Raw genomic sequence first — 12,733 nt, 5'->3', positions numbered from 1 at the left:
CATACTAGGAATGGCAACGGGGTGGGTTCGGGATGGGTCGCCCCCATCCCAACCCCGCCCAGTCCCATTTAACTTTTTGTTTTATTTTTTTATTTTAAATTACTTTAAAATTTTTTAATTACATTAAAATAAATATATTTTATAAATAATAAAATTATTATATTTTTTATAACTTATTTTATTAAAAAATTTTATTATTATCCATATATTAAAAATAGTAAAATAAAATTTTAAATTAAATTAATTTTAAAATTTAAATTAAATTTAATTTTAAAATTAATTTTATATGTAAACGGGCGGGTTAAGGTTAAGGTTAAAAATATTAAAAGTAATAAATTGAAAAGGAAAACAAAAACAAAAATAAATAAATAAAAAGGGGCATACCGAGGAGGGTTAAGGTTAATCCATCTAAACCCATGTGTCGTGAGAAAACATAGTCTTGGAATTTTCAAAAATAAAATTAGGAAAAATCTATAATTTTCAATTTTGTTGGGGAGACTATTCTTTAGCCAACCTTCGAAAATTACGTTAAAATTTTAACATAATTTTAAATTTTCTAAAATAATTATTTAAAAAAAGGGATTAAAAGTATTAGTAATAGTCATATTTATTCATACCATGAGGGTACTAAATGCAAAATGCAAAACATTTGTCAAGACTTACGAAAGTAGCTGAATTTTTCATATTGCCAACAAGAGTAGCATTCTTGTGCATATTCCATCTATGACCTAGTGGGTGCAATTAGGCCAAGACACAGGAGTAGGCGGTTTTGTTTTCAACACAGGATTCTTCTCAAAGAAATTGGTGGGTCGGAGCTCAAATCCACCACTCAATGTTGGCATGACTGGAAAATCTTCTTGGCAAGGAACATGGTGAAATCCTATTGTGTACCACAACACAATGTCTTTGTTTTCAATCTCCCTATTCCTGTGCATATTAACAAGAAGTTTGGAAATAATTAATACCAATTAACAACCAACCTCTTAAAATGTCGGTAACACAGCTAACAAATTGAACTAGCAAATATATACCTCTGGCTCCAAACAGCTAAGGTGTAATCCCCTCGACTCTGGTCCATATACAACCCTCCTGCCCATTTTTCAGACTTGTTGTATGGAGTGATCCAAACATCATACTTCGTGAAGGCACCACGAATTTGCGGGTAGTCATCATCTGACAGAAGCGGACTAGATAATGACCCTGGAATTAGGCGATAACCAACATAGTTCCCAAGCTTGGTTTTCTTATTGGGATTCACCACTATTAGCTCAACTGGCTTCAATCGTAGTTGAATTTGTGCATCAGATTCAGTTTTAGCAGTCTCACTCACAACCGTCCAATAACTCTTCCTCGGTGAACTATTGTCTGTTACTCTCTTTGTTTCCAAATTGGCCTTGACAAAGGAGTTGGCATCCCCATCTACATCGAGATCAAGACGGTATGTGAAGAAGTGATCATGGTTTACACCAATAGCGTTAGGTGCCAACAATGTGCCATAAACATCCTCCTTTATCTGATCTGTGTGAGTGTATGCTACCCCTTTCACTGCTGGTATACCAGTTAACCTCACCTCTGAGAGGCATAAAATGATATATCATTAAAACTACAACTGACCATATCAATGTTAATGTATTAATAGTTTTTCTACCAAGCTTCAAACTTAATATGCCCACTCATTTTGGATCTAGAACTTCCAAACCCAAAACATTACTTCGGTAGAATGTTTAACTTCCATATCATTATCTGACGACAATGGTAAGGTGTGTGTAGGCATACTATACCCCAAATTTGATGGAGCCGCTGGGCTTGAATTCCCAATCAAGTATATAGTCATAGTTGGTGAGTGCCACGACCATCCTTACTACTAGGCTCACTTCTGGCCTCACCTCCTTTATCTGAGACAAATACATAGATAATTCCTATTTAATATAAACCATAATTACATGCTAAAAACATTAAAACATGTTGGAAAATTGTTTACCTCTTCTCCTGGAATGTCAGTCTCAGTATGACGCCACATGATTCTTCCTGCTTCTTGTTCATATATGCAAAAAGCATTTGATATACTCATTGGTTTGCCATCTTGGCTAGCATAATACCCATCCATGAATACTGCATTCGGTGGGCAATCTAGCATTGGTTGAAGTGGGACTGTGCATATACCCAACCCAAATTCACCTTCATCGAAATAGGTTCTATAGTACCATTCCTCAGTTGGATCCATATATGGTACAAAGAGCTCGGATACGTGTCCTCTATATAACACTTGACGAAATGTGCCCTTCTGGAGATTATAAATTGATGCAAGTGATATGATTAGACCCGCTCGTGCATCAAAGCTTATATGGAAGTCCCAGTTAGCCCACCTACACATAATCAAATTGAACATTCTTATGTAAGGGTGTAGAAATATTGAAGAGTGAGATTCTTTTTAAAGCCCATGACCCATATTATATAATTTTAAAAACCAAATTAGACCAAATGGTTCGATCAGTTTTATCCTTCGAGTAAGACCAAATTAGAGTAATGATTTTAATTTTATATAATTTTAACAAATATAAATTATATTTATGAAGTCCCGTTAACATCACGATTGAACAACAGTTAAATTTTTTAAAAAATGAGAATCTATTTGATCGTGTGATTCAAAAATAATTTCTTATTTTTAAAAATAGAAAACTGTTTTTAAAAATACTTAAGATTGTTTAATTGTTATTTTATGAAAATAATTTTTAAAAATAACCTGTTTGATCATATTTTTTAAATTTGTTTTTTTTTTAAAAAAAATCTTTAACTTGAAAACAATTTTTTAAAATAAGTTTTAGAAAACATAATAAAAAAACCCTATTTTTTCAAGACATAAGTTAAGTGTATTCTTTTTATATGAGAGTATGCTATATCCAACTTTGTTCATTTATGTTATGTTTGGTTCCTAAAAAATTTAAGAGAAAATGTAAGAGAAAGAAAACAAAAAAGAAAAGTATAATGAAAAAAAAAAGTGACAAAAAAAAATAATAAAATATTTTCATTTGTTACTTTAAGCTCATTTTACTTATTTTAACTCATCGTTATAAAAATTAAATAATTTAAAAATATATAAATTTTAATTAATTTTAATTATATTTAATTTTATTTTATATCTTCTAGTGGTAAAAAAAAAATCATTTTCTTTTATATTTTTTTTTCTTTCCTCGTTATTTTCGGAGAAATAAAAGTAAGCCTGTAATATGTTATACGATCTATGCGAGTCACCAAAGCTACTTCTGACTTTTGAGCAGACGTAGCATGAAGTCCATGAATTCACCCAAAACAAACAAATACAATGAACAATTAAGCTGCACAAACCTGACATTGTGCCCATCGATCTTGAATCCAGGTCCATCTGGTGGCATGGCCGACACACCGTTTAGGGGAGGACCAAATGGGGGATTCTGCTTGGACAATCGGTACTCCGTTCCTTCCGCTTCCGGCACCGGAACCATTAATCTGTCATAGTATTCGATTATCTTCATATCGTCAAGATCAACTACTATTGTTACCCCTTCTATCGGTCTCATGTATAAATTAGCTGTCCCGTCTGTGTAAAAACACGGTATTTTCAACACTCTTCTGCTCTTATCTTCTCCAAACCACCCCACTGTAAAGGTAGAACAAACAACATCGGATAACTTGAGACTTCTCTTCGTAATTGAAGCTATAAATGGTGGATAAGTTAGAGGCAGTACGGATGCAGCCGTTTGTTCCTCGCTGGTCAGCAAAGGGTAGCCGTGTCCACCGTAGACTTCGTCGGAGATGATGGACTGAGTTGACAAGTCAACGATGATTTCGTGGGTTTGGCTGTGGAGTAGAGTGATAACAAAGGCTCGGCGAGGTGGAGGTGGGGTTGTAGAGTTGAGGTTCGAGAGCCATGAGAGGACGATGGACTTGTCTGGCTCGTCCAGCCCAACATACTGGAAGGTCATGTTGAGGCTGGAGCCAGGGTTCGACCCCTTGACAATGGCTTGAACTTGGTGGAACTCAGATGGGGTTAGAGAGTCTAGTGGGTGGTACTGGCTGTGGCAAGAGACGAAGAAAAGCAAGAAGAGCCCCAGATGCTGTAACAGAGAAGCCATGGCTTTGTGCTAAGCTATTGCTTCGTTGTACCGTTTATACAGATGCTGTAACAGAGAAGTGGCTTTGTGCTAAGCAATTGCTTCGTGGTACCGTTTATGGTAGTGGTACACAGAGAACTCAATTGAATATTTGGTACACATAGAAATTGATTGAATATTTGGTACACAGAGAAATTGATTGAATATATGGTACACAGAGAATTTAATTGAATATTTAATCGAGGTGTCATAGGTCCATGCAACGCGAATGTAGAAAATTATAATTTCAAAGTAGTATTATTTCTGTAGTTTTTTCATAGCTAATTTGTTTTCCACGTGATTTATTTTTACCACTATTAGGGTGTTTGGTACACGAGAGTATGAAATAGAAATGAATATTTTGTTTTCATTTTTATTTTTTGATAAATAAAAATAAATTTAGTAATTTAATTTCTAGTATTCAGATTAAATATAAACTTAGGAATACAAGAATATTGATTATTTGTTTACATTCTAATGGTTAGTAATAATAAGAAGGAGAATGAAAGGAAATTATACATAATTTAAAATAATTTAAAAAAAAAATTGAGAGTGCTTTTTTTGTTTTTAATAATAAGACTAGATGAGGAGACATCAAGATTTGATGAATTGTTTTTAATAATAAGACTAGATGAGGAGACATCAAGATTTGATGAATGAAATCTAAAAGTAAAATAGTAATTTTAAACTATTTTATATTTTCTTATGAGATGAATGTATCGAAATACCATTTACTTATGATAAATTGAAATCTCAATTATAAGTGGGATTTGATTTCTAATATAATCATTTTCTATTTCAGTTATATCTTCGTAAAATTTATTCAAAATCAAATATAGGAATAGAGGAAAGAATAAATAAGATGTCACGTTCTCATGTACCAAACACCCTCTTAGATTTTTCATTCCTCCCAAATTTTCTTGCTCATTGATATCGATCTACTAATTATAAATAACAAATATAACATTAATAATTAAAATAAAAATCATGATTTTGCTTTCATTTTTAGTTTAAACATGATTACATCATGACGTGAAGAGAAGGATGAATATTTTTTTGCAATTATGAATTTAAATTAAATATTTTAAAAAATGAAGAAAAGATTGGAAGTATTATTTTAAGTTCTAGTTACATTACAGGGTATTTTTATATCCTAATTCTATTTAGTTATATCCCTATATTTAAATTTCATTCATTTATATTCTTATTCAATTCTTACCATATATTTTGAACCGTCTAAATTTTTTGCTACATCGGTACGTACACCATTGGTTGGAATGATGGATTAATTTTCAACTCATTGGCTGGAAGAATATTGGATGAATAAATAAACAAAAGGGATTTTATTCTACCAATAGCAGAAAAAAGTTTACACCAACCTTTTCAACCACCATGCACTTATTAAATTGATTACATTGATCACCTCCTATTACATTGACCAGCCTGTATCGGACGACTAGAGAGCTTTTGGTATGAATGATAGTAAAATGTTCATCCTCCATTGATGTATGTGCTAAATATTGTAGTGTTTCTAGTCTATCATGCTGGTGCTAGAGAAATTTGCTTTTCATGATTACTTGGATAATAGAAATCCCCTCACAAAGGGAGGATAAAAACTCTTGGCCTCAACTTTGCAAGGATGGTGCATTCATAATCAATTCATTGATTTGAACCCAAGGATATGAACAAATGGGATATGGCTTCCCCATTGATGAGACTGTGACTAACCAAAGCTAAAGCTATTTTACTGAACCCAATGAAAATCAATACAATATACAACCAAATAAAAAACATTTTATAATACAAAATATAATGGTGAAACTTGCCCTAGAAATTATCATGAATTTATAGGGATTGCAATGAGGCGGGTTTTTGGCTTACCCGCCTCGCTTCGTCTCTAATGAGATGAGTTTGAAATTTAAATAAACGAGCTTAAGATTTTTTTTCTAAAAACCTTGGTCAAATTTGAGGTGGGTTTGGGTATTGTCATTATATATAAAACTAATTTAATTTAATTTTTTTCCTATTTTTAATACGTAGATAATAATAATAATAATAATAATAATAAAAAATATTTTTTAATAAAATAAGTTTTAAAAAATATAATAATTTAATTATTTATAAGAAATATTTATTTTAGTATAATTAAAAATTTTTAAATAAAATAAATAAAGTTAAAAGGTAGGGCGGGCGAGTAAAGAATTTCTCATGTATATCCCACCTCGTCCCACCATATTTAATTTTTTTAATGGGATGAAAATAAAAATTATTTTGAGTAAACGAGACGAGATTGAGATGTGACGATCTATCCTGAATTCGCTCCGTTGTCAATCTTATGAATATCATTTAAACTTATAACGAATCTAAACAAGAGAAATAAAAACTTTTAGGGTAAATAATTCTCACAAACTCTTCACAAGATTATTACACAATTGAAAAGTTATTACTTCCAAAAGAATTCGAATTTTCTATGTACAAACAGATTTACTAAGTTGGTAAAAATTTCTTTACTTCTTCGATAAACAGAATTTTCTCCTACCTCTTCCTAAGTTTGATCTTTCTTTTGTAATTGCTCCCCACATTACTACATTACATTCTGCAAGCTTTTTCCCTGCCTTGTGTCTGGTGCGCCCAGTTTTTTCCTGCCACGCTATTTTCCTTTTGGCTAAAGTTGTTATGTTGGGTAAGATCATGGGTTGTGGGGCGGATGGTGCCTCTAATTGTCCGAGGTGGAGTTCACCTAATTTTATGCACCTCTAATGATAATATAAGAAGCCTTCCCCTCAATTGTGCAAGGAGGACATTACCCTCCTAATCAATTCAATGAATTCATTGATATGGTTTTCTATTAATGAAACTATGACTAACCTAAGTTACCCTAGTCCCAATGAAAAATGAAAAAAACAGTCATAATTGGCAACAAGAGGATAAATTGCACAAGAAGGTAAGGAATTTGTTGTTGTTGGATTATCCCTCCTTCCTTCAACATTTCCCCTATTCATGTCATGTAAGACCTCCCCGATACCTTGCTTTTAGGGTCTGAAATCAACCCATAATCCCAAACTGCCATGTTATATATGTTTCATAGTTAAGAATTTAAGGCTAGTTTGAAAAGACTTTTCAAAAAATCATTCTTAAAAATAATTTTCAAAAGTCTATTTGAAAACTTCAGATATTATTAATCTATTTTCTATATTTTTAATTATTCAATAATTATCCAACGACCTTCAACCTTCATGCTATTTTTTAGGAGTATTATTTCCATATTTTGAACCCTAAAGCAAATTCTCCAACTATTTCCTTAGCTATTGTGGTCTTCTTAGTTTATTCTAAGGTAATTAAATTTTGCTAAAATTCTACTTGGCCCACTCTTCTTTTCCCTTAAAAAATTTTAGGTGATTTATTGCAAATTAACAAAATTACCCTCTTCCTTTTATCTTCTTTACTAACAAAGTGACCTGCTTAGTTGAAGCTAACTAAACTCCCTACCCTATGGCTTTATCAAATTAATCACATAAATTTCCAATAGAGTCACGCCATTTTAGAAGGGGCAATTTGGCCAATTTTGTATTTTGACATTTTTATTTATCCGAAGAAACTATAAAGCAAAGTGTCTATAAATTCAATTTAAAAATGACTCGCGATAATCTTTAAAATCAAACTTTGTAACATCTTTAGGAGAATATGATATTCAAATGATAGATTTTATATTACAAATATCTTTCTTAACAAAACAATTTGTTGTTCTATTTGATTTTTTATAAATATGAAGATAATTATAGATATTTAAATCTTGAGTTGACTTTCAAATACCCTCCAGTAATAACATAATAGAAATAGGAGTATTATTTTTATTATTATTATGAAATCTATTACTATTTTTGAGTCACTTTCAATCTCTAGGTTTAAAAACCCTTTGTGTTTTGTTGCTAACACATCATCTCTTAAAGTCATGCATTATGTAATAATTATTGATGTATTATTAACCACATGTCTACTTATAATCATTTTTATAATTCCATTAGAATCTATAATCATTTTTATAATTCCATTAGAATCTCTAATAACCCATCATAATACACTTCTATTCTTTATCCTTAAACTATTAAAATTTAATTTAAATATACCATTAATTAGAAGAACCCAATGAATCTATTTGTCAATCACTCCCGAGACATTGTGTCATTCATTTTGAAGATAAAGAGCTAATCACATACTCCTGAAGATTTTGAAAGTTTAAGATAACTTTCCCAATTATAAAAAAAGGGTTTGATTAGATCTTCCTAAACATTATATGATTTTTATGAATTCATACATTCGACAAGATAATAGCAATTTTTTCATAGTTGAAAATTTTGTAATTAATTTTATAGTTTTAAACATCATTTTAATACAAGATAAAAATCACCTTCATACAAAAGAGGCATAGAACAATTAAACTTGATACAATCCTAAATTCCTTAAATAAAGGAGAGATTTTTAAATATTGTCAGTATTTTTAATATTTTGATTGCATAGATGACACATGTTTATAATTTTTATTCTTCTAGCTATTAAATACTCGCAAGTATGGAAGACATCTCTAATAATGGACTATAGGGAAAAAAAATTATTTTTGGCATAAGAATTAATTTCTAAACCCAATACAAAATTTTAGATCTAAAATGCACCAAAGGCTTTGTCATTGCCCAAGTTACTAACTTAAGGGTGAACATACCATTTTTTGAGAAACACCAAAAACCTTATCAGAGATGGAAGAGAATGAGATAGGAATTGCTTTAATAATATATTTGCTTTAATATTATCTACTAAAACATTTGGAGGAAGGAATGAAGAAATGGAATAGAGATTCCACTCTTTGGAATCCTGATTTATAAAATCATACACTTTGGCAACCTAATTGATACAATGTAAATGATTTTTGTTAGAAAAAATAGGTTAATCCAACCTATGGTAATCACCCTAGAGGAGGGGGGTGAATAGGGTGATGGTCTCTTTTTTAAAATTTAAACTATGTGAATGTAAGAGACAATTATATGCAAGTATATAATAAACAATATAAAAATAATTGCATATAAATTAAAAGAGTGGGGAAAAGAGAATGCAAACACAAGATTTTATAGTGGTTCGGCACAACCCGGCCTACATCCACTCTCCTCTAGCTTCAATTCCAAGCTTGAGGTTCCACTAATTTAAGGCTTTCAAACCAAGCCTTCAAGCAATACAATTGGGTTATGGTTCCAATCCACCCTCTTGAATTTTTGGCTCCAAGCACCCTTTACAATTCTCAAGAGATATCCCACTTTTGAACAACCCCCCAAGTGATGCCCCACACTTGATAAACTTCCTCTCAAATATCTACAAATAAATGATCTCATAAAATCCTAGTACAAAAACTTTAAACTCAAATTATACAAAAAAACTAGGATTGAATGGTGTACTAAATATATGCAAGTTTTATAACAATGGTGCACTCAAAAATACTCTCCCAAGGCTCAAATATATTCAAGAAAGGTTTGGGAAGGTTAATTTTTTTAACAATGAAGATTGGAGTCTTTTTATAGAAGAAAAAAATCAAACTAGCCATTTGGGGGTTTGACAGGTCGAGTTAGGGGTCGATTGGTTGACTAGCGTTAGCATTTAATACTTGGCAGGTGACCATTGGGCCTCAACCAGACCTCAACCGGTTGAGGTTTAATCTTAACCGGTTAAACAACCATTCTGAAAGAAAGAGAAAGTTTTTTGCACCCTCGACAAGTTGAGCTGGGGATTTAGTTCTTCAAATAATTTTCTAGATTCTAGTTCTTTAAATAATCCCAACTCCACATTTTTTTCATCCTTAGAATTTTTAGGTTCCAAAAATCCTTCCATTTTCAATAAAATTTGCTATCATTTTCTTCTGCAAGCAATTTTCACATTTTCCTTCATTTTAAAAATGTTTTAAAGTAAGCGTGAATTTATTTTTGTAATTCCAAGTGATGGAATTTACAGAATTGATTCATGCAAAAATAAATTGGGCTTTGGTGGGGGCCCAGCATCAGTGAATGTTTACTTTGAAAATAAAGTTGAGTGAGTGTGATATCTGATGATTTCTTACTCTATTTAGTGACACGTGTGACTTATTTTATGCTCATTATTGTGTATTAATCTCATTTCATGATAGTGCATTATGGTTTGCTGCTAAGGTACGCACCCTCTCTCACTCTAACCATTCTCCATGTATGTTTGGCTTATAGTGTAATATCATTTCGGGTATCCATGTTTAATCAATCGATTGTTTTACTTGTTTCATCTTATTAGTAGAAACCCAGTTTTAGGAACTTAGAGGGGTACTACGGTTTTTACCGTACCTTTCCGATAAGTAACCTGATCCTTGAGCACATGCCACATTTTCCCAAATAAGGAGTCACACTTATAGTTTTCTTTCTTATTTTATTTACCTTTTAAAAATAAAACAAAAATAAGTGGCGACTTCAAGTCATTTTCTTAATAAATAAAATCGTTTTCAAATAAAGAACGAGTTTACCATCGAGTGAAAGTGCATGAGCAGAAATGCGGGGTTTACAATATTCTTTACAAAAAAAATTGTAATATTTATATTTAAATAATATAAGTAGAATAATATAATATTTTTAAAAATATAAAATTAGGATATATGACTTTTAATATATAGTTAAAGTTAAATAACTCATTTTTTCATTTTCAATATAATTATATTTAAATATTATACATATTTTATTTAATAAAATTTAACATATTAGTACATTTATACTTATGTATGATTTAATTTGATAATATTAATGGTAAAAAATAAATACTATTGATTTTTAATCCATTTATATTTATTTTAAACTTTTTATAATTATTTTAAATTTTAATAATATATAAATTATATATTTATAATATCACCTGTTTGACCGTAGTTCAACCATTGGTTCAACAATTAAATTGTGAACTAATAACTTTTTCAATTTAATGATTACTTTGATTTTAATAACATTACTCAATTGTAAAGTAATGTCCAAACATTTTAATATACTTTTAGTCTAGTTATCTTCTTTTTCCAAGAAGATGTGTTTTAAAACGATTATTTATTCTCTAAAAAAAAAAATTAACTAACAAAAAAATATGGTATTGTGGACCTGTGTTTTTTAGATTTGTTTTTTATTTATTTGTGAAAAAATTGATTTTTAGAAAAAAAACTTAGAGTCGCCACTTATTTTTGTTTTATTTTTTAAAGGGAAAACAAAATAAGAAAGAAAACTCTGTGTGACTCTTTATTTGGAAAATATATGTTTGCAAAAAATCAAATCTAAATTTGGGGGTCGGGTTACCAATTAAGAAGGTATGGTGGTGAGTCATAATACTTCTCTAAGCTCGTACGATCCCTATTAAGCGAATGACAATTAATTATAGATACTAAGAAAAATAATAACACAAATGAGTAAGTATAAATCATGGTGAAAATCAATATATACAAAAATAATGATATATCTAATTACGAGAATACATAAAATAAATTACAAGAGGATTATGCAAATTGATTTATTGAATTGATTAAAAAATGTATATTTTTTTTTCAAGAAATTTCAAAGGAGTTTATTAATTATTTCAATTTATTTATTTACAAAAAAAAAAAAGAGTCAATTTATTTTCTCAATTTCATTTGTATTTAATTTTCAAAAAAATTATTTACATTTATTATATCAAAAGAATTTATTACAAATTTCAAATTGGGAACAAAAATGATTTTTACTTACTCTTGCTAAAAATGAATGAATTTTTACAATTTTATTTTAAAAAGTATTTCAATTTATTTTCATTTAAGAAAAATGACTTATACAAACTATTAAAAAAATATATGACTTTATTTGAAAAAGAATTTGTAATTAAAAAGAAAAAAAGTAAATTCTTTATTTCTAAAAATTAATTTTAATCCCATTTTAATTAAGAAAAAAATTATTAAAAAAATTTAGACAATTTTAAAAATTAATTTTTGAGACAACTTTATTTACAAAACAATTTTTGAACAATTATTATTAGAAACAAATTTTTTTGAATTTTATTAAAAATGATTTTTTAGATTTTTCTAAAAACACTTTTTCTGAATTTTTATTAAGAAAACTTACTTTTATTTAAAAGAATAATTCTCAACTATTATTTTATTAAAATATGTTTACTAAATTATTCTTCTTATTTAAAGAAAATTTATGGTTTCTTCGATATCAATTCTGTACACACTCAATAAATATATACAAATAAATATTTATAGAAACCAATAAAAATAAAACCAAATAGTAGTGGAAAATAAAATATGTAACCAAATAAGCTTACAATAAACTCAATGTCTTTCTACAACTTTTCGAGTCTCACTTTCTTCCATGAAATTTCATGTTTCACGTGTCATAAATTTGTACTCAGTCAACAAAATTGAAAAATGGTTCATACAAAAACAAAAATAACCCTAACACAAAAACTGGTCACTGTGCAAATCAACACAAAGGGTTTTACCCCATGTTCTTGAAATCACGTGAAGAAGGGTGGCGTAGTGAGAAAGTATCCATAGTAATCGATAACAGCGTTGACATCACATGGTCGACAAT

At 29.6% G+C, this 12,733-nt stretch overlaps 1 protein-coding gene across 1 annotated transcript; it reads right to left on the bottom strand.

Annotated features, from left to right (window-relative positions):
- Positions 1–728: 728 nt before the first annotated feature.
- Positions 729–4,116, bottom strand: LOC117915096 (primary amine oxidase-like). Its single transcript, XM_034830662.1, has 5 exons — positions 3,346–4,116; positions 1,982–2,366; positions 1,782–1,895; positions 1,032–1,570; positions 729–927 (listed from the first exon to the last, which is right to left on the bottom strand). The coding sequence occupies exons 1-5, from the start codon at positions 4,110–4,112 to the stop codon at positions 729–731; spliced, it is 2,004 nt and encodes a 667-aa protein (XP_034686553.1). The 5' UTR covers positions 4,113–4,116.
- Positions 4,117–12,733: the final 8,617 nt, after the last annotated feature.

This window comes from Vitis riparia, chromosome 5, assembly GCF_004353265.1.
Source record: "Vitis riparia cultivar Riparia Gloire de Montpellier isolate 1030 chromosome 5, EGFV_Vit.rip_1.0, whole genome shotgun sequence".
Taxonomy (NCBI): Eukaryota; Viridiplantae; Streptophyta; class Magnoliopsida; order Vitales; family Vitaceae; genus Vitis; species Vitis riparia.
Note: the sequence above shows the minus strand (reverse complement) of the source record. Positions and strands in the feature narration are given on the sequence as shown.

Coding starts and splice junctions, on each gene's coding strand:
- LOC117915096 (XM_034830662.1), bottom strand. CDS start 4,112: ATGGCTTCTCTGTTACAGCATCTGGGGCTCTTCTTGCTTTTCTTCGTC. Junction 1,571..1,781: donor GCGGCTCCATCAAATTTGGG/GTATAGTATGCC, acceptor TGCCTCTCAGAG/GTGAGGTTAACTGGTATACC. Junction 928..1,031: donor TTAGCTGTTTGGAGCCAGAG/GTATATATTTGC, acceptor TAATATGCACAG/GAATAGGGAGATTGAAAACA.